The 22,595-nt window shown below is 32.6% G+C and overlaps 2 protein-coding genes across 7 annotated transcripts in view; one reads left to right on the forward strand and one right to left on the reverse strand.

Moving 5' to 3' along the window:
• The window catches only part of LOC131662848 (neutral ceramidase), a 65,536-nt gene extending 48,724 nt beyond the window's left edge, over positions 1-16,812 (forward strand). For all 5 annotated transcript variants that reach the window (XM_058932814.1, XM_058932811.1, XM_058932808.1 and 2 more), the window contains exons 8-15: positions 7,074-7,196; positions 9,740-9,934; positions 11,392-11,628; positions 12,283-12,378; positions 12,493-12,663; positions 14,734-14,849; positions 14,926-15,094; positions 15,173-16,812. In XM_058932814.1, the coding sequence (XP_058788797.1) occupies positions 7,074-7,196; positions 9,740-9,934; positions 11,392-11,628; positions 12,283-12,378; positions 12,493-12,663; positions 14,734-14,849; positions 14,926-15,094; positions 15,173-15,199 (1,134 nt within the window). In that variant the 3' untranslated portion in view covers positions 15,200-16,812. The remainder of the gene's footprint in view (positions 1-7,073; positions 7,197-9,739; positions 9,935-11,391; positions 11,629-12,282; positions 12,379-12,492; positions 12,664-14,733; positions 14,850-14,925; positions 15,095-15,172) is intronic.
• LOC131662849 (probable cytochrome P450 6a14) lies at positions 527-3,679 on the reverse strand. 2 transcript variants are annotated; one of them, XM_058932816.1, is made up of 6 exons: positions 3,610-3,679; positions 2,699-3,068; positions 2,015-2,358; positions 1,716-1,949; positions 1,370-1,621; positions 527-1,300 (listed from the first exon to the last, which is right to left on the reverse strand). In XM_058932816.1, exons 2-6 carry the CDS (start codon positions 3,058-3,060, stop codon positions 1,125-1,127), a joined length of 1,368 nt encoding a protein of 455 aa, XP_058788799.1. In that variant the 5' UTR covers positions 3,061-3,068; positions 3,610-3,679; the 3' UTR covers positions 527-1,124. The 2 variants fall into 2 exon arrangements, with proteins under 2 accessions (XP_058788799.1, XP_058788798.1); XM_058932815.1 differs by lacking the exon at positions 3,610-3,679 and adding an exon at positions 3,283-3,508.
• Positions 16,813-22,595: the final 5,783 nt, after the last annotated feature.

Genomic DNA, 22,595 nt, shown 5'->3' on the forward strand with positions numbered 1-22,595 from the left:
ATGAAGGATAGAGAGAGAAAGAGAGAGAGAGAGAGAGAGAGAGAGAGAGAAACCCAAAATGTATTGCACACGCTTCGCACACGTATATGCACGTGAAGGATTAAGTGTTTAACGACCTCCGCTACACAGATTTTACGTCTAATGTTATGTTCGCGGGCTTTTAACTATCCTTTACGCTTGACATTAATTGAAGTAATTTAGGCAAGCCGACACATTTCTCCTTGCGAAAATTGCCGCTTCTACTTTTTTATGTTTTAGCTCTCTAGCGAAATTAATGAAAATAGCGAGGTTAGATTTTTTTCTTCTTTACCTTTGACTTTTATTGTTTGTTGCGAAAAATTAGTGATTTAAGAAGACAGGCAGCAATATTGTTTAAGCTTTAATTGTATTTCATAGTTATTTCGAGGTGTCGTATCTGAAAAATAAATCGTGAATAAATAACATTTACCGGTATATGATTGAAACAATTATAACTAAAAATATATAATTAATAAGAGAATTCAAATCCAGTGGTGATAAATAGAAGTATATGTTCATCCTTGGGATATAAGAGTTGTTTTGTTCGTTAATTTATCTTGGTTTCTTATCAAAATGCCGTGAGTGGCGCATGCAGGAGCAGTGAGAGACCTTTGAATTGGATCTTACCGTCCGATTGATTCAGCTTTAGCAAACTCGTCGTTTTCATTTGTATTGGTAGTTGTACTTACGAGAGATCGATGCAGATGCAGGTGAGGGTTGGCCATGAGAAGGTTCGCTACGTTACGTGAACGGTTACATTATCGACTTCGAAGTCACTGAGCTCTCAGTCGCTCTCTTTGTTAACCTTTCTGGATTATCCTGACTGATGTTGTGTAAGTTATGCAATGTGTTACTTTTTTTGAGAAAAAATATATTGTTTAAACAAATTCAATTCTTTTATAATTACATAAAATATTATTTGCTATATCTCGTTGCATATGTGTTTATAAAAAAATAACAATTAACAGAAATCCAAATATATACTCGACTGGATTTTCATTTGATTGGAATAAGTCGTTATTTTTGGTATGTACATTCTTTAAATAAATATTTTATTTAGCATCTAAGGGTATAAAATGTAACGTTTAAATCACATGTAAAAAAAACTATAAAGCAATCTTTCGTTTATCAACTTTTAAATAAATACCATTTTTAGGTGTTTGAAATATAGACTCTGTCGCATATTCAGCTGTAACTGGAGTTTTATTACAAAGAGAAAATTTATAATGCAGAATCAAGTGAAATAGAACCATTTTAGTTTGAAGTTTTCCTAGACCCTTACCTATAAACAGAGTATTTTATGGAAGTTTATTTTAAATATTTATTCAACTATTTTTAAATATTAATTTACTTATGCAACTTCTTGGGCCTTGACCAAATGGTAAGTAAGAAAAGGTATTTTGGGATGCAATATTTTCCTTACTAAATCTCATTGGATCAAACTTTTGTGGATCAGAGTGAATATCTTCATTATCGTGAATGCCAGAAACTGAAATTATAATACGTGTACCTTTTTCAATAATAAAATTTGAGTTTGGAACTTGGTAGTCTTTTACACAAACTCGATTCAAAAACGGTACAGATGGATGTTTCCGCATTGTTTCTATATAAAATAAGTGTAATTTTTTGATTAGTTTCAACTTTCTCATATAAATATCATAATTATTAACTATGCACTATGATATTCAAACATATACCGTGAAAAGTCATGTCAAGATATTTTAGTTCCATTAACACTTCATAAGTTAATTCATTACAATTTTTGTTCGAATTAAATATTTCTTCATATAGCTTATCTTGTACATCAGGATTCAGAGCTAATTCGTAAATGCAGTGCGTAGCTATTGAAGACGACGTTTCAAATCCAGCCAAGAAAAAAACTATGGCTTGAGCTATGGCTTCTAATGGTTCAAGTCGTCTTGCAATCTTTTCTGTAAATGTTTCATGAAATTTAAATATTTATACTTATGTTTTTCATACATAATGCATTGATTACCTTCATTTATTCCATTTACAGAGTCTCCCATAACTTCAGTTATCATTTGTTCATAATCCATAAGATCCATTAATGAACCCAAAAAATCTTTTCTACTGATTTTGCCTGCTCTTCTTTGATCAACCATATCTTGAAACAATTTTACAAAAAATGACGTGATTTGAGGGTTTATTAAAGGTATCCGAAAAAAATCCAAAACACAGGGAGCGAAAAATCCTAAAGCAGCTCGGACTATACTATTTTCTGCAAGCAATTGACCATAATGACGATATATATTGTCAGGATTCCTAAGACAGTAACTGTCTAAGCCAAAAGCTAAGCTGAAAATTGTATCTGTAGTATATCTGTAATTGATTATTCTTTATTATTTTAGTTATTTATTTGATTTTCTAATAAACTTCTACATATTAATAGCTTCTATTTTACATAACTTACGAGGTATTATATGTTTATATTCATTCGTTAGTAAATCAGTTATAATTTCAATTATAATATTAGTCATGTCAAAGATTTGTAGTCTATAAAAATTATCATAATAAAAAAAAATAATTATAAACATTTACGAACATCACGTAGTTAGAACCTTAAATGTAAATCAAGTAGTATTTGTGCTAAAAATTAGTCAAGCAACATGATGCTTCATTCAGATTTAAAAAAAAAAACGATACTATTGAAAGCACGTACCTGGCAATAAGATCTTTAAGTTCAAGATTATCGGTCTCCGATAAATTTTCATTGATTACTTTGATCATTTCATCTGCAATATTCTTTAAAATAGGAAACATTTGTTTGAGCTTCCCAGAAGTAAAAGATGGTGATAATTTAGCTCTCATAGTCCTCCAAACATCTCCATTTAATAAGAATATGTGTGCACTCAATGGATCACATTTGTGGTTTGAATATAGACCTCGATCGCAGAAATATGTAAAATCCTTTACTAATACGTTTCTAATAAGCTCAGGGTCGTTGATCATCAAGACTGGGTTGTAGAAAACGTATAAACCATGGAAAGGATACTTTTTAAATTTTCTATAACTTCTTTTCATTACATTACCTTTGAGTAGAAAAATAATTATTATTACATTCTCATCTAGAATATTTTTCTCAATTCGTAACGAATGATATGACGAATGGTAAAAGTGACACGAGAACTATGAAAACTGATGTAGATATTTATCAGAGTATACTGTAATGTGACTGCAATCATGAGAAATTTTTAAAGGCAGTGAATCAATGTTTATAGTTACATAAAAAATGATAATAATTACCTAAAGTAATTTTTTTTGTAAAAAAATCTATACCGAATATGCCAGTGAGCACTGTGAAATCGTCATGAGGTATTTTTTTCTTTCGCCAATATGAATAAACTTTTCTTTTCAGATATAAATAAAAGAGAATAACTGCACTAATTAACCAAAGTACTTTTGAGTGTAATATTTGTTCTCCTAATTCAAACATTTCTGTAGATAATTAATAAGTTTAAAAAATAATTGACTTTCTTGATTAAAAATAAAAATGTTTTCACACTCTCAACAACAACTCGTATTATGCTTCACTAGCTTGCTCGGACAGGCTATGTTTGTTATGTGACTTACCAAGATCTTATTTCTTGCCACACTGGATGGTCGTGAGAAGCTGATTCTGTGCATATGAGATGCATTATCTGAAAAAAATCAACTGAATAATTTATTCCGTGACCACAGTCATAATATTTAGACATTTTTTTACAATTACAATATAAGACTCCTGACTTATAAAGTTTAACAAAATCAATCACGATCTAGAGTTTCTATTTTAATATCAAATAAAAAAAATGAAATTTCATAATTATTCACGTGTATTTTTAAATAACAAATAAATAGAATATTTGGATAACGATCATTTTCATAGTCTAATTAATTGTTCAAATATAAACTATTTAAAGTACGACTAGAAAACGTTGATGATAGTTATAAATCACTATTTATCAGAGTAAGAGAAACAATGTAATATCAAAAGATGTCGCAAAATAAAAAATAAATAGGAAAAAGTCTTTCGCATTAGAGATCACTCAAGGAATGTTCGTGCACGCATACTTTCGAAGTTAAATTTATGCGCGCCTCTTGCAAAATGTTCTTTCCGCGTACGTGCGTTTTTGGTCCTCGCGCACGGAAGCATGAAAGTTTCTCGCGAGCAATTGTGTCACTTGGCGCGCGTCTAAGTGCGTTACGCAGATATACATATGAGAGATTTTCGGTGCATAACGCAACTACGTGCTCCTTGCTAATAAGGTTTCCAAATCATGTATTACATTCCTGTTGCTCCGAGTTTATTGACGCAAGTTCTTTCTGCTTTCCTTTTTGAAAACAAATCTGAATGAATAGCTTTACAAAAGAAAACTGATGTGTTTGAATGGTATTTATCATTTTATCCACATTTGATGAACGCTGCCAACATCGATTTTACTATTACATTGGAAAATAATGAATTCCATTCTCATTTCATTCTTTTTTAAGAATTCATTTAATTGAAACAAAGAAGCATCATGTTTCATTTACAAAGGCTTAATCAAAAAGAGGAACATTATTACCGTGGCGACGGCGCGGTTTCCTTGATTAAAAGAGACTTTCTACATTGAACATAAAAATAAAAGTCGAATATAATCAAGAGCGGGCGCGAATGCTCGAGTCGCGCGCACATTTAATTTTCAACGTGAATAAAAAAGAATTACCCGTGGTGTCGCTTGCAAAATAGATTCACGCAGTCGCGACCGGAATGCGCGCAGACAGAACGTCGCGCGCCTGAACGTATGCGTACTACTTCAGTGCGGTTGCAAAGCCCGACGACCTTTTGCCGTACCGAAGGGAGCCACCAACGCACAAAGTACTCTCAAATCAGATCGTTCACGTTTAATTTGTTCTTTGATTCTCAATTTTATCATCTCATTTCGTAAGATTCATTTACGCATACTCCAGTTACAATTGTAATGAGCATTTTCATGAAAAAGTTTGCTCTATTTTTGTAGCGCGATATATATCTTCCTCGCAAAGAATACAGGCAGTTATGACATTTCGCTACAAAAACAGATGAATAATGCAGAAATCACACATGAATAAACAACAGAGCCGCGTAATTTGTATAATCTGTACGCTTTACAATGGAATGACTACATCATCGAATTTTCATTCGACAGCCCAGCGTGCAATTCTATTCGCTGATGCGAGCTGTCATTATCGAGTATACAAGGGATGTTGCTTTTTTTTCAAACCGATCGATTTGTATATAGCCGCCGGTGATGTTGCCTGTTTACTAGTACACGCCTGTGAAATTAGAACGACATGTCGGCGCCTATTTCACTTTTGTTGCTGAGCTTTTATTTCTCACAGGAGATCTACGTGCATTGTAACACGCTGTTTTTTTTCCTTTCTTCGGGGATTAAGCGCGGTACTTATTGCTTGTTTCCCCGCTTTCTTCTTTTCGACGCCGGTTTAATATTGAGTAGGCCTTTTTCTTTTCATACATCAACCTCAACAATGGCCTCGTAGCTTTAGTTTTAAAAGCCTCGGTTTTTTATTTGAAACGTGAAAACTTTTTTAATCGAATTTTTTATCAGATCTTAAAGTTCGATGTAAGTATAATTTCAAAAACAAGATAAAAAAAGCCTTTGTACTTTACAAACTGATGAATATCTTTAATTTTATCACCTTCCAAAAATTTCATATATACTTTGCATGACCGATTATTTATTATGTTGATTTTACTCCTTATTTCTATTAAAATCGTCGAAATATTTCATTGATTTTACTGAAAATTGCTTTCGATGTACTTCAAACTAATACTATAATTTTAAATGAAGTTATCAAAGCATATTTTGAGCAATATTTTATCAATTCCTGGCAGAGTTTTTTTTTAAATATATGTTTATTGTTTAAATATGCAGAATTCAATCAGTAAATATGACACTCTACTTGAATGATATTAAAAGCTGCCATTTACGAAAATTTACAAAGAATTGATGAAAGAGAAGGAAATACCGCGAATTAGCATTCATCCCATTTATATCCGTCCATTCACTCATTCAGAAATTCGCACCACGTTACTCTATCAGAAAGATGAAAGGAAAAAGAACGATCTATGAAAATGAAACTGCGCAGATTGTTATCGTAGCTGCCTTTTATTTGCTTATCGTTGCATGCGACAGTAACAACTCTTCCCATGCCAATCCTGTAACGCCTCTTGCATCAAGGCAGCAGCTGTAATTTTTCATCGATCGCACCGGTCCGATACAAATTGGTCGTGGCACACGATCTTGCGTTTGCGTGCCACACTTGCCTCGCGCCACGGATGTTAGTCTGATAAAATTAGTCGTCTATCGACGTGGGCGTCGTACCTTTTCTCTTTGTCCAACTTGTTTTATTTTCATCCTGCCACCCAACAGCGTGTTTTTCTCACTGCATTATTTATATGCTCTCGTGCCGATTTCACGCCAATCGTTTCGAAATATACGTATGTTATATACTACGTGTATACTTATTTGTAGAGAGAAGAAAAATGGCGAGGTGATAAAGCAAATCGATTGGGAAATCGGGCAACATTATCTATTGTTTACTTTATTTATAACACTAGCAACGGTTTCCTTCTTCTTCTCTGATATGTTAAAACCGATGTAACGCTTGGCCAGTCGCTCGTGAGAGATTCAGCATTTATCGCGAGGTAAATAATTCGTCAAAATGCGTTTATCATCTGTTCTGCGTATGGAAGCAGAAATTTATAAGTAATTGACAGCCTTTTCAAATATTCTTTTTGGTGACGCAATGTGTCATTGTAAAACAACACTGATATCGATATTGTTTTCTTGATTATATCATTGCTGCGACGATGAGTACATTGATTTGTGGTCGATCATTGTACGATTAAAGAACTAAGCTGACGACCTTGTTATTTTCAGCAGATCATTTTCCCATTTAATGAAAAACATCCTTATATCTCATACATCACTACATTAGTAACAGATTAAAGCTTTCGCGTTACCAAAAATTTGTGATTTAGAAACATTAACCTTATTATTTTTCATTTTCAGAATCTATGGTCGAGTGGAATGGCAAGCGAGGTGAAAGGTCCATTACGCGTCGTTCATCGTTTCGTCGACATGCCCAAGCAAAAGGCCAGTTTCTACAACCAGACAAGCGGGAAGGTCGAGGAGGTAGTTGTCAACCAAGTTTTTTAGCAGTACTTCTCTCTTTCACCCACGTGATTCTCTGCTGTTGTGACGGTATTACACAGCAGCAGCTTTATGCGTGTAATCTGATCCGGCGTTTGCACGCGTCTGACGAAATACGCGTCGATGCGGAGGCAAGGTCGGAACCTTTGCAATTCCGGCTATTGTTGAAAATCAGATTAGACTGAGAAACGGACAGGAGATCAGCAGCAGCGCATAGCTTGCTCTTATCGATCGCGTCTCCTTCACTTCGAAAGACACACTTTTTCTCTCTCTCTCTCTCTCTCTTTTGCTGATCTCATCCAAGATATCATTTTTCCATTCTCTCTCTCTCTCTCTGGCTTTGGATCATTGTGAAATAGCAGGCTTTCAAGGTGGGAGAATATCTCTCTCGTGATACTCCGAATTTTCCGACAATCGCGTCGATGCTTTTTTCTCACAATTCTGGGGCGTGAGAAAATAAACAAGAATCCGATTAACGAAAATTTTGTTTATCAAGGAACAAACAACACCCACGGGTCTGTCTATCAAAACATACCCACAGTACTAAAAGCTGCACAGTGTCTTTAGATAATCATCGTAGACTGACATTGGGTGAGAACTATTTATTGTTAATGTCAAAAGCTCATACGTGCGTAAACTTTTGCTTGCAGGCATCGCAATAGTTTTTTCGCTCTCCTGCTTATTCGGAAAGGATCGATGAGCTTTTAATAAGCTTGCCGTGTAGTCGATCTGGCGATAACGATGCGTATATTTCTAAGCTGTCAAATTCGTTTTTATTTTCCAGCTTTCAAAAAATATCCTGCCAATTAAAACACCACTTTCGAGTTGCGTTTCTTCTTTTTTTCTTCAACGGTCATTAGTAAACACGTTTGCAAAATAGTTTGATACACGGAATAATCTTGCGAAATATAGATCATCAAAGTGCAGCATACACCGATGTATAAATCGATCTTAATATTTGCACTTGCACGATTTATATTCCCGCGCGCGCTTGGAATAATCATAATTCTTGCATATCAATCGCCGCACAGCGATCTCTCGTGTAAATAGAAAGCAATTCCCTTAATGAGCGCTCATTGTTTGTAAACTTCCTCTTGATCGCTGTTGCTGCAACGTCTAAGCATTGATGAATTTTTTTTCCTTTTGGTCAGTCCACGAGTAACCTTCAGGCATCGGCAGCGTCATTGCATCGATGGTAAATCGTTACTTCCATTTTCGTTTTGATCTAATGAGCTGGCTCTTTCTTGCTTTCCAAGTAGTCATTCTCACAATCGAACGCGCGGCCGCTTTATCGAGAGCAAATAGCAATCAGACCAGATTATCTTTCAACGGCCAGCAGCTCTATTTGTAGTAATAATTATAAGATAAACATCGCTGGTATTGCATTGTCTCGTTAGCTACCATTACTCATTGCGAATTTTTCAAATCTTTCGCACCATTATTATTATGATCGGCAGCTGCCACTAAAAGGAGCCCATGGCGAGCGATCGATCGATTGGTGTGTAGCCCGTTGAGAGTCCAAGGATCTGTTGCATCATGAAGTTGCTTCCGTTCGTGAAAGGGAAAGAGAGGAAAATCAGCGGTTGGTCTACTTTTACGTTTAGATATCCAATGAGATCTGATCTGCAACGCGCGTGCACGCAACGTAATAGATCCGTTTTCAAAAGAAATGACGCGCCCCTGCCCCAGTACGAGAACTGAAAGTATCTTTGCGTATATACCTGCTTTTAACCTTGATGCCTAGGGTCGACAGAAAAAAAAGGACTGTTATTATTTTCGCATCACGTCGACGCTTGTAGGACTTATGGTGGTAGGGTAGATTAAATTTTGAAGAAAATGTTTGTTTTGCTTGTCGTCGTCGTCGATGAATTTTTTCTGAGCGATTTGAATAAATTGGGAAATAACTGGAGTGCCTGAGACAGGTGTCCGTTTTTTGGACGTTGAAAATTTTTCAATTGGCATTGAGAAGAATGTTATTATTTTGCTAAGTTTTCCTGTGGGACTGACGTGATAAATAAACGTTTTTAGTTTAGTCTATCAACTTTACAATGAACAAAGTTCTGTCCAATCGGCAAACGAATGTTCACAAATCAAAACTGAAAGCTTAATGTAATTTCGATGTAAGATTCGATTCTACCTTTCTATTTCCTTTCTAAAACAAGTCAAACAGATGGAATACAAATTTTCTCCCGCCAAAATCATTAAAGAAGTTCAATGGAATTTGTATTGAAATCTTTTCAGGTCAAGTGTTTTAATTCCGTTACAAAAAAAATTATCCTTCGAGAATCGATGAATAACGAAAAAATGAATTAATGAAATGATAAAAAAAGTCCTAAAAGTAAAATGCATTCCTTTTTTCACCATACAATTTTATCAAACGAATAAAAATAAAATTACCTTTAACTTAAATTTTTAATTTTAGTATTCATCATAAGTCTAAATACTACGAAATATCTCACGCACGGGAGGTATAACAGAAAAAAATGAGCTTAGCAAGATTATAGCCATCAATAATATTGCTACAGGTACACGGCTGTCTACCGGCAATGGGTTACAGTTTCGCAGCTGGCACGACAGACGGTCCAGGCTCGTTCGCCTTCGAGCAAGGCACAACCACGTCCAATCCGTTCTGGAACACCGTGCGCAATTTCCTAGCTAAACCGACGGCCGAAGATATTCGTTGCCATGGTGCGAAGCCAATTCTACTAGCCACCGGTCGTGTGAGTATTCTACTTTTATTTCTTGTTTTGGCAATGCATAGCTGCGTCAGCTCGCGCCAACTTGCTGTACGCGATAAATTACCTATGGCTTCTTACCACAGAAAAGAAGAACGATCATGCTTGCAACGTGATTTTATCGTTTACGGGGAAATAAGTTGTTGTAAGTTCTGATTATGTGTCGCTTGTGCATGATGAAAAGCTTGCCTGTGTTATAAATAAAAAGATTTTCTATTGTATACGAGTTGACAAGCAATCGCTTTGTCCAATATATTTTATTAAAATTCCTTTTTGGTATGGAAATAAAATAAAATTAATTGATTAAATGCAAAACGTGCAAGAATATTAAATTTTCATGGATGATCTGTTGTACGTTATCTTGAAATAAAGCTCACCAAAGGACATTGAGCTTTTATTGATTATGCCATGGGTACTTCAAAAACGGCAAGTGCAGTTTACTAAGCAAATTCAAATCTTTTTAGCTTTAAAAGATTTTTCTGGTATATATTTTCGGTGTAATATCTTGAACTTATTAATATTTTAACGATCGTAGTATACAAAAATAAATTCATCGACCAAATAATCTTTTAGTGCAGCATTGATTAACAAGTGTAGTCCTCTTATCAAACTTTTTCCTCGTAAAAAAACATTATCACGTTGAAATTTATTCAGGCGAAGTATCCAAAAATAATCCAAGGCTTGTTATTAACGTTCAATAAGACATCTCTCGCGATGCGATTCGCATTAAGCATTAAACGAAGTTAGAAAGCCAAGTGCTGGTTAATTACCTTTATATAAATATAGTTTAGCAGAGCACGGCGTAACCTGGCGTAACAACTCTCAGAAAGGGTGAGAATGCTTCATTAGTTCGAGGCTATTACAGCAAACGTTGGAGGGTCATTATTATGATGATTATTATGTTTTGCGAAATCGCTGACTATCGCGCGGCTCTTTGTTTCTGTAAATGACAGAATAGTAGGCGCTCGTTTGAAATACAAACAGTGTGTATGAAATGATGCTCTATGTTCCATGTTTCTTTAAATGTTCGTTCGCGCGTGTAATTAGGCTTTCGTTAATTGCATGCTAGCAAATACAGTGCGCGATATAAGCTTTGACCAACTGAAACGCGCGTAAGTCCGTATGGAAATATGAAATCGCTTGTGTATCTGAGTCTTCATTTCGCGTTTGACGTATTATCAAGGATATTCGTGAAAATGCAATTTGAAACATGTTACTAGAAGCTCTGCAAAATCACCAAACTCGATAGAAGTTATATTCTATATGACGTTCTATTTTTATGCACGAGAATAACTAACGATATCAGTGCAATATGAAGAAAACGAAACACTGACTTTCAAAAAAAAATCAAATTCAGGGCATGAAGGCGTGTAAAAAATATTATATTGATCCTGTAAACCTCGTACATAATGCATAAAAAATAAAATAATAATACGATACAGATGGTGCTACCATATCAGTGGCAACCAAAGATTGTATCAACGCAACTGGCACTAATTGGTAATGTGGTATTGGCTGGGGTGCCGGGTGAGTTCACGACGATGTCTGGCAGGCGACTACGCGAGTCTGTGAAAAAGGCTATCACACGAGTAGATTCATCCCTTGAGAACATTAACGTCATCATCGCTGGACTCTCCAATACATACAGCGATTACGTTGCCACTCCCGAAGAGTATCAGGTATTTATGTGCTTTGAATATTACATATAAGGTTGCAGTCGTATAGTTTTCACTACAAAAACAATTTTTAAATTAAAAAGATTAGGTTTTGAAATGAGTATACAGCAAATTAAAGAATTTCATTTTATTTCAATTAACAAGCCACAAAAATGATCTAAAAATGAATACGTTTTATTACTCATATCGACGAGTGCTCGATAAAGTAAAGATTGACCCTTGTGCCAAGCATGTAAAAAACAAAATAAAAAAAAACAAAAAATACGAAAGTTTTGAAATTGTAAATTAAGCAATTTTTTTATAGTGTTCTTTTATGAAGCTATTTTTATCTGCAGGTAATTGTTACGAATTTTATGTATTTTATTATGTTACTCTAGATATGAAAATTATTTTGTTATTTATTTCACGGAATACGTAATTTGAAATTGAAAAATATCGAGGTTCCTTTGTATTCTAATATCTTTCCCGATCCTGTAAAATTTTAATTTCGTACTAACCATCTATACGTACACAACAAAAGCAAATAGAAAACAATTTCCATGTAGAACTTTTATTACTCTCTTGTATGCTACTGACCATGAAAAGCAAAAATCAATAATATGACGTAAATTTCAATATTACAAATTAAACTGGACGATCAATAATTATTTCTCGCAGATTCAGAGATATGAGGGAGCATCAACGATATTCGGGCCGCACACATTGACCATCTACCTAGAGCAATACGCCGAACTTGCAGAGGCACTCGTAAAGGTATGTACTTGCACCGCATAAATTCGTAAAATCTCTTTTATCTCTTCTCTTGCTTTGAATACTAAGTATTTAATCAAATTTTTCCTATACTTATATGTGCGTGTTTATACACAGAGAACGACTGTTGACCCTGGACCAACTCCACCCGATTTATCAAAAGTAAAGTTAATCAGTTTGGTGCCACCAGTTATTTACGATTCGCCTAAATGGGGCAAAGAATTTGGTGATTGCGTCAAACAACCACCACGCACTGCTAGGCCTGGCGATACTGTCAGTGTCCGATTTGTAAGTATTGTAAACTATATATGAGTATAGTGGATGAATATTTTGTGTTTATAAGTAAAAAAATGCCTTTCACTCTTCACAAAACTCGATTTTGTCGAATATTTGAATGATTTTGATAGCAGGTAAAATAATTGTTATAATTTTAATTTTCTATTTATTATTGGATTATATTTATGTCACTAGAAAATACTTATAATTATGTAATTATTTAATTAAACGTATTAATTTACTAGAGCATTAGATATATTTAATTACATAGAAAAATTGTAATTTTTTACCTCTCCAAAGGTCAATTTGTTAACTTTATATTTGACATTAATTTTAATTTTATATTTAATTTCATGCAATTTTAATTTTATTTTATATATGGTTTTGGTGAATGCAAAACATTCGTAATTACACTTACTATGTTGTTTAAATTTTAAATATAAATTTTTTTAAATTTTTTGTATAAAAACAGAATTTAGAACAAAGCTTCCTCTACAAAAAAACAAAATATTAAATAAAAAATGTTAAAAATTATCAAGACTTTTTCTCATTAAGAGTATTGAAATCTTCATCGTCAACGTTTTTTTAAGAGAAGAATGGAATTCGAGAGTGAAATTATCCACCATTTATTCCACCATTTTTTTCCGCACAGTAGATTCACCGGTATGTCAGGAATTTCATTGCAATTTGCAGTATTAGCGCTGGTTTGAAAAAAACCAAAATAGTTAAGATAAGTTATTTTAATTAGTAATTACTCATATAATGTGGAACGTGGATATATAATATATACTTTTTTTGGTTAAAAATTAATAAGCCTTAAATCTGTTGAGTTTGCCGAAAGCAATCTGAACAATCTTTCAAAGATGATTTTATCTAACGTATCATTGAGTCAATTTAGTCGTGCGCGGAATTCAGCGCGGAAAACGGATCATGCGTAACGAAACGGAAGCAAACTTTTTCCCATCGTACATAAAGGCGTTGACAAAAAATACAACGTTATATGCATTGCTCTATCCGTCTCTTTTTTCACAAAATTCCATGCCTTATACGCATTTTTAAAGACTAACTTACTGCCGAAATGATCCTGTGCTTATTAAGTGACGTTTGAGCGATTGTTAATAAAACGAGAATAGCCGTTTTCTCGATTGCATTCACGTGCCAGTTTGACATGCGCGCTGAAAGATTATATATGTATATCCACGGCGAAGCTCGACGATTGTATAAGATTTTTACGTAAAAATGCCCTCGTTTTGGTGCAAAAACATATTGCATGCTCTCTCTCTCTCTCTCTCGCTTGTAAAAGGATAACACATTTATTACGCAACTGTCGGAACGAGCTCAAATGAAATTACTCGAGCATGTAATAATTTTATTTCCCATTTTCACATGCCGATGCACTCACCGAGATTGAACGTATTTCTCCCTCGGTCTCTTTTGGTTTTCATGCGGCACATTCGCTTCAAGATTATGTGGCGCAGGATTATGCGCACTCAAGACGAATAGCTACTCTATGGATATATATCGATGCGCATGTTTGCAAAGTTATTATACATATCGCATATGGACCATTTATTTCGCAAAATGCTTTCGAAGTGATTGAATTTCCGATGCTCTTTCCCTGTATGCATGCGAGTATTTTATTGGGAATATTTCTCAGTTTTCTCTTGTGCTACTTTGGGTTTTTCATTCGTTGCTCTTTCGTTTCTCTGAAAATTTATTGACAAGAATGTTGCTCTAGAGAAGAATCGATAGACACCTCAAGGATAGCTTTTTTATAGAGTTTTTCAAAACCAAGACACTGTGAGGCATTATCACTCTAAGCTGAGAGCGTGATGTAAAAAAGCGTCATGTCTGTGATAGTCGATTTATCGAGTGCCGTTTTGAATGACGATGCCAGCACCGTTTAAGCGTGCATCCTTCAGGTTCCAACGGAGTAAACGCGCGGTTGTACGCGTCACGCAAACTATAAACGGGTCGATAATCTACCCTCACGGGGCATTACGCTTGTCGTGGAATTCTTTGCTTTCTTTGCGATTATAAATTTTTATGATTCTTGAAGAATGTTATCGTTTTTTTTTTCAGATTTCCGGACATCCAAGAAACAATTTTATGACTGGAAATACGTATCTAACTGTCGAGAGATTGGAGGAAGACGAAACTTGGACGCCAGTTGCTACAGATGCTGATTGGGAGACCAAGTAAAACGACAATCTATATTCAAATTAAGCACGTACTATTAATCAAAACAATAATGATAAAAATGTCCATTTCTAGGTTTATTTGGGAAAGAACTTCAGTAATACTCGGTTCTAGTCATGTAATAATTAAGTGGGAAATTCCCGAAAATGTTATACCAGGGGAGTATCGTATTCGACACAATGGTTACTACCGTTACATCCTTGGTGGAGTATATCCATATCAAGGAGTCACTGATCATTTTCAGGTAAATTCACTACGACAACAAGAAATATAAAAGATTTTGTTTTGTTCCTATTGATAATTTTACTTGTAACAATTGTAGGTAAAAACGCCTTACTTGAATTACTGATAAGTCTTTGCTATAATAAATTCAACGACTAAAAGACTTGAGATATATTCGAGAATGAACAAACGAAAACCACTGAATAGAAGTAATGAAGAGGAAAAAAGTCTTGCCAGTGGAATAAAAAAAGTTTATGTGCTTTACTTTGAAAAAAGTTTCGCGGTATTCACTTTAAAGAAAACAGACTACTCTTTAAAAAAAACAGACTACTCTTTACAAAAAAACTACTCTTTATTCGTGTACTACAAAATAGATTCTTTTGAAAGTGATTTCAAAAAAACTAATTACTGACCACTATCGAGACGTTGAAAAGAAATTTAACTACGTAGAATCGACTTTTAAATTTAATTATGTGTTTTGAAGACTTTTATTGAAATAAGTTCTAAAAGACTTTTCATCGTTAAATTCATTCCAGATTTCATTAACTTTCATATAGAGTTAAACGTAGATTGCACTGTTTTGTAAATAAATTTGATTGATGTTTAATTTTTATATCATTTATTCTTATATATGCGGAAAGATTTGACTACTGCCAAAATATTTATGTAAATCCCCTTTTTTTTATAACCATAACAGTTATAAGATAAATTTTACAAGAATCCAATGTTTGTATGTGAGATCCAATCTTTTATAGATTAAAATAGTCAATAATATGATAAAATTACATAGCGTTTTCCCAGGGTAAGTTTATAATAATTTCTACTTCATATGAAAAATAATAGTTACATATTACGAAGATAAAAAAAGTATCTGACAATCCGAATTATAATTATAGATTATGTATGAATGATAATTAATTGTCGTCATAATTTTTTAACGCAAACGGTAGTGGAAATTTAAACTACATAAGATATAAGATGTCATTATGAGTTAAAAATATTGATTATAATAAACTATATTTATATAGAAAAATGAGTGTTACTTTGTCATGATTGTTCAAAAAATATTATAATTTTGAAAGTTATTACTTTAAATCATGAGTTTATCGAAAAATATGTACTAGATTTATAGTAATTTTTTTATACTTTTAATTTTTTGCACAAACGTCTTTCAAAGCGTTATAAATACTCAGAAAATGTAAGTCGCAATTATTTTTGTTGAGAAAGTTGAATATTTAATTGTTCTCGTCATTTATTCGCACGATTTCACTTGTCATTACAAAGTAATCGTATATGCTGAGAACTACCGGTATTGCAAGGTTTGTTCAAATAAGAGAATTCTAATGAACTGCAGAATTGAAAATTTAATTAAACCAAAAAAGCTTTAAAATAATTTTCAAAGCATATAATAACAAATTTAAAAAATGTATTTATTCAAACTTTTTAGGATAAATAAAATTTTGGATCATTCAAACATAATACTACAAACCATTTTTTGAATCGTGTAAATTCTTCGACAATATATCATTCATAAATAAATTCGCTAGATATTTCAAATGTAAAAACTTGATTGCTGAGTCACAAATTAAAACCTGTCTTTTTAATTGCATCCAGAATAGAGCACGTATCATCAGTTAAAAATTCAATCATATCTCACAAATTGTTTTATTTTTTCCAAAGATTAAATCGACATCTTCGTAATAACAACAGCACATTTATACATATTAATAAATATACTGGTTAATAAACTTTGTAAAAAAAGGAAAACTTCTGACTTGACAACATTTTCTCTTTTTTATTCTTTATTATGTATAAAAACCGACAGATTTATTTGTAAACAGAAATGTTAAAAAGATTTTATTTTCAAAGAAAAATAAGAAAGTGACATTTCCAAAGTCATTGTTGAATTAAATTAAATATTTTTTCTCGAACACCGTTTAATGAAGAATATAATTAAATTAAAACAAAACGATTTAACAGATAACTTCACGTTTTCCTTGACTCTGAAAGAAATATTTACTTCTTGAAATGAAATAAATTACTTAGTTTAACACTAGCAACTTTTGCATGCTTGTGTCAATCCTTAATTGTCATTTCTCCAGCTTTACAAGATGAGTGTGACAGATTATTATTATTATTATTGAAATAATTACGTTCATTTAAAACTACATAATTTTCCATAATACAACATATTATCTGATATATACGTACGGAGACACACACACATATGAGCCAAAAGAATATGGAATGTATTTTAAATGACATCTATTAAAAGTTTATTGATTGTAATCTCCGATCATCGATATAACAAAAATATTTTACCATGACAGGAACGGTAATCGTTATGCCCTTTTATAAAGAATTTCTGTTAAAAGTATTTTAAAATATAAAAATTTATATTGAGAATGTTCGTATAAGCAAAGAATCCGGAAAGAAACGCTAGTAAATGTCTCTGGAGAACAGAAAGTTTAGTTTGCATGTTCATATACAATAGTAATATACGAGTACCAGTAGGCAGATGTGAATCTATACGTGAAGATCTTTCGACATATGCTCTGGCTGTCTCAGGATATGTATGTATATATATTGCTAACATAGTTTCGATACTTTCGGTGATAAATAAATAAAAAGCTTCTGATGTTGTTTTATCGTCCGTACTTTGAGCTTTTTAATAATGAAGTTTGTATAGAAAAGGCTATTGAATTTTTCTTCTCGAGACGGATGGTTACTCGTAGATGAAAAAGTTAATGAAGCTAGACTTTTGTAATCATTATGCTAAGTTAGTCATTAGCATAGCTGATTAAAAAAATTTATCATATCTATTTTGAAAAATTCATTTAGCATAGTTACTCGTTAAGATTCTTTGAAATTATTTTAAGGGACTAATATAAAATAGGATAGGAAGTTGGATAGAATAGGATAGGTTTTATTATTATTTGCATACTCTTTCTTTTAAAGCAAAAGTTAAGCTTTTTATTGAAAGATAAATGATAAATAAATGGAAGCTGATAAATATTGAAGTATATAATTTCTTACCAGTGCTAGCGAATAATTTTATTTTACCAAATTTAGTAATTTCATTAGTTGAAAAAGATAGATATTTACTCGACATTTAATTAAAAAGTGAGTAAACTCGTGTGAACGCCCAAGCATATAAGATAAAAGAGTTTTATCTCTGACCTGCCTGAAAGAATGAAAAAGTGCTCTCACTATTCTCGACACTGGCAAATCGCAAAAGAAAGACAGTGGCTGCGGTGTTCTCGACAATTTTGTTGTGTTCATCCGAGTGTAAAAAAAGAGTCAGTTGCTTAACTGAATGAGATAGCCTCCAATGAACACTGACCCTCAGAATATAACACAGCTACATCGATACTTCATTTTAATGGAGCTAACAATGCTCAAATTAGTGGAAAATTATTACAAAGATACTGGTAATTATTAATATAACGTATATCTTGAATAATAAGCTTATTTTGAATATTCCATTGTAATACTCAAAACTTAAACGTAAGATTAATTATTATTTTGATTTATGACTGTTTATAGTAAATATTTCGATCTTCAATTTTACAAATACAACTTTGCAATTTTTATATTCAATTATGGATTAAAAATGAATATAAGCTTGGTTACAAATTGTCTTTTTTATCTTTTTCACGGACGATTTATGAGTAATGGCTTTTTAGCTAAAACAATTACAAAGTATAGGATAAATAATGCTCAATTCGACATTATTTGTAACTTTTTCAAATCCACATATAGTTTCAGTGATCGATCTTAGGATCTCACCATGAAGAAATTAAATGCCGTTGATATATATTGCAATTGATACGCGTACGGCTTAATTTAGAATTGATATAAGGCAAATAACATTGATTTTTCGTATCTCTTAACGAAGTAAAAAAAGCAATACTATTTCCTTCTGTACTCGTTGATTGTAAACCACGCTACATTTTCCCTCGCAAAACTTCGATACGAATTTCCTGATGCGCTTTAGCAAGCGAACGAGTTATTGTTTACAATTGATTTCTGTACTAGAGGGGAGAAGGCGATAAATCTACTTGCTTCGTCCGGTGCAAAAGCGAGTTACGATCGCTCCATGCCAAATGTAAACGAAATTTCGCCGAACAAACATATATATTATCGTTATCTTGATAACAGGTCGAGAGATTTTCGCGCCTCTTGCATCCGTTCAACGTTTTCACCTCAAGCCAATTGTATTCTAAGCAGTGCTCGCTTTTTCACTTGTCTGCGAAAATGCGCCTTGCCGTAACATCTCTCTCTCTCTCGTTCTCTCCTTTTCAGCGAGTATCCGGTTTTGTGGGCACCTCTTTTTTTTCGTGTATGTTAAAATTAATTGAGATGGAGAATTGTTTCAGCCAAAATTAACGAGGGATTCCCATTGATACGCCTAAGTTTAAAAAAATAATTTATACGAGGCTGTAGAAAAGCTTTGTGTCAAAATTTATAGTTGAATCGAATAGTTTCTTGTGTAAATTTATTATTTTCAGCCGATTAACAATTATCTAATCAATTTTTTTGCTTAGCCCAAATTTCGATATAGAATTGATGATGATACTGTCATATTCTGAAGCAGTTAAATTAAAATTATCAACCGACAGTATAGCTTGAAGTAGGATAATTATAAGTTAAATTACATTTATGTTGTAGTTTCTTGTTTAATAGTCATTTAGTTTCTTAAAGTACATTTTCATTTTATCTAGAAGAGGTCCACTTAATAGCTAGATATATTTGAGTAAAAAATGGTTCTAATCTAATTCAGCATCCAATCCCTCTCCGTTCGTATAAGCTCTTATTTTTCGAATTTATCTCACTTCTATAATTTTATCTCTTTGTCCGGGCAACCCTTGTACGAAGTTCAATGTTCCCTTTCCCGACCGATATTTACCAAAAAGCTTAATCGTGGCTCAGCGCGTCTGGCAACTATAACGCAAACACGTGAAAGTTGTGAAATGCACGTGTTTACTTGAATTGAAGTAGCATCTGTCACGTCTGCTATCGGAAACAATTGTTAGCATTCTCCAATCCTAAATAAAACAGTACAAATCTACGAATGCATAGCAAATATGATAAAGCTAGTGAATTTCATTTGGAGCCATTGCGTTATTCAATTTTCTCTACGGTACTCTTCGTAATTCGATTCAGCGCCCACCGAAATTGATTTATGAAAATTGATAAGAGCTGACCACGCGTCTGAGAATTGGCTGAGATTGCTGCGGTCAGGTTCAAGATCAACCACATCTGTTTTTATGCCTCTTTACTCGGAGTAACAGATCTTTCTTGGCGTTGCGAACGACGCCTGAAAATTAATTCCCGAGCGACACTCATCAAAGTTTATAACGAATTAAGAGAGGACATTTTTCAAAGACAAAGAGATAGAACAACGGATTTTTATTGAAGGTAATATCGAGTCTGGCGCCCGTATTATTTTCACGTTCGCTTTGACAATCGATTTTCGTATATAAACGTCCTTCAAGATTTATACCCGCAGGATTTAACGCAAAAGGTTGAGTCAACTTTAGGGTCGTTTTCACACGTTGAGAGAATAACAAATGATGTAATGGTATTAGTGAATTAACAAAAAAGATTTAGCTTGATACGAAGATAACTCTTCACTGCTTTTGTATTTATGAGAAGTTTTACCCATAAAATTATTTTATTAATAAGTTAAAAAACCAAACATACTTACATAATTTTTATAAAATGTAGCGGTCATTAACTTTTTTTACTAAACAAAGTGCCATTAAAAAAAGTTTTTCTTTTATTCTCCATTTTTTTTTCAAACAAAAATAATGATAGCATCGGCTATAAGTTCTTTCTTATTTCATTCATTTTTCACGCATAAGCTAACAAAAAAGTTATGATTATGAGGAAATAAATTGATCAAGGCATCATTTTTAATTATCATTTTCTTAATTATAATGCTTACGTAATTTGTAACTTTGTCCGGCATAAAGGCAATATTTAATCATACAATAAATGCTATCAATCAACATTTGATTTAACTTTGATCTTATGTTTAATCAATCAAATCATGTACACATATTGTTTTAAATAAAAAAATTTATTTGGGTCATTTTAGTTTTTATTATTATTACTTTTACAGATGAACACTAATGCATATTAAACTTTGGTTGTGATGTTACGTTTGTAAGTTTTATTCGCTATAATAGATTGTATACCGTGAAGGTATAAGATACAACTGAATCTTGGACCAGTTTTAAGAAATTGTGGCTCCGTTAATTTTTAATATTTTTTCACGCGGGAGACATAGTCAAACATTTATAATTTCAGAAATTTGTAAAGATTTGGTATATGATATAGGTCATAAGTGGGAGCTACAATGATTAAATGATTCATTATTTTAAAAATCAAAAGGTAAATTATTTTTCAAATATTTCTAATTTTATTGCATTAATTAAAATAAATAGCAGCTTAAGTTAATTCTTAAAAAGATTAAAAATATACCGTTTGAAAACTTTAAAATAATAAAAATTAACAAATTATCTTGATGCCTCTTTAAAAATTACTTCCAAATTTATCTTATGATGCATAACTATATATCAAGAGTGCGTGTGATTTAAGTTTTGGTATGCTTTGTTTAAGTATTTTCTGGTTGTCGTCAAATATTTTTGGAATGGATCAAATAAATAGTGTCACATAGATAAAAAAGAGATAAAAATATGCAAAGCTATAATTTTCGAAATATCATTTATATAGATTAAAGATTACAGTTTCTTGTTACGTCATATTTTTACAACTTGAAATCTATGTAATTAACCGATAATTATCTGAATAGTATCTAGTTTCTCTGCAAATAAAAATCATTATTACGCTATTTTGGTAAGAAAGGATATGATAACCAATGAATTTTTTTCCCTTTAATTTTTAAATTCAAATAATTCCTGTTGCACCTGTTCAAATTGATGATGCATGAAAATTCTTCCATACATATTTTCGAAAAATCCAATAATCTATATAGCAAAGAATCCAGGAGTTCCAGATTTTTCTTTGAAATGATACAGAGATGAACAAAAAATAATTTATGAGTAGCATTTATTTACAAATGTGAGATGACCTTAATATCATTTTCTTTTAGTAAGTTTACGAATTATTATGAATGAATGTGCTTTCACGACCAAAGAGAATTACTGGTATATTTTCCATGCTTTCACTGTAGGAGTTTATCATTGAGCCTGGTGAAATGGTATATTCATAGATTTTTTTTCGCTTGTTCTAAGTATATTTGAGTGTGCAAAAAGTATCTCAATTACAATCATGTGATCAAGTTGACTTCTTAGGAATAATCAGAATAAACATGGAAAACATCCAGACGAGGCCATCTATGTAATGAGTATTTTTGTCATTCGATATTATTTTGAGATGAACCGAATCTAATCAATTTCTTCTTTCATTTTTAAAATACCGAATGATTGTGATAACTACCACTTGAATTATTCGTTCGATTATTTTATGGAAATCTTTATTACTTTTTTTACTAA

This window comes from Phymastichus coffea, unplaced genomic scaffold (assembly GCF_024137745.1).
Source record: "Phymastichus coffea isolate CEN01 unplaced genomic scaffold, Cenicafe_Pcof_1.1 PCOF00028, whole genome shotgun sequence".
NCBI classification, from domain to species: Eukaryota; Metazoa; Arthropoda; class Insecta; order Hymenoptera; family Eulophidae; genus Phymastichus; species Phymastichus coffea.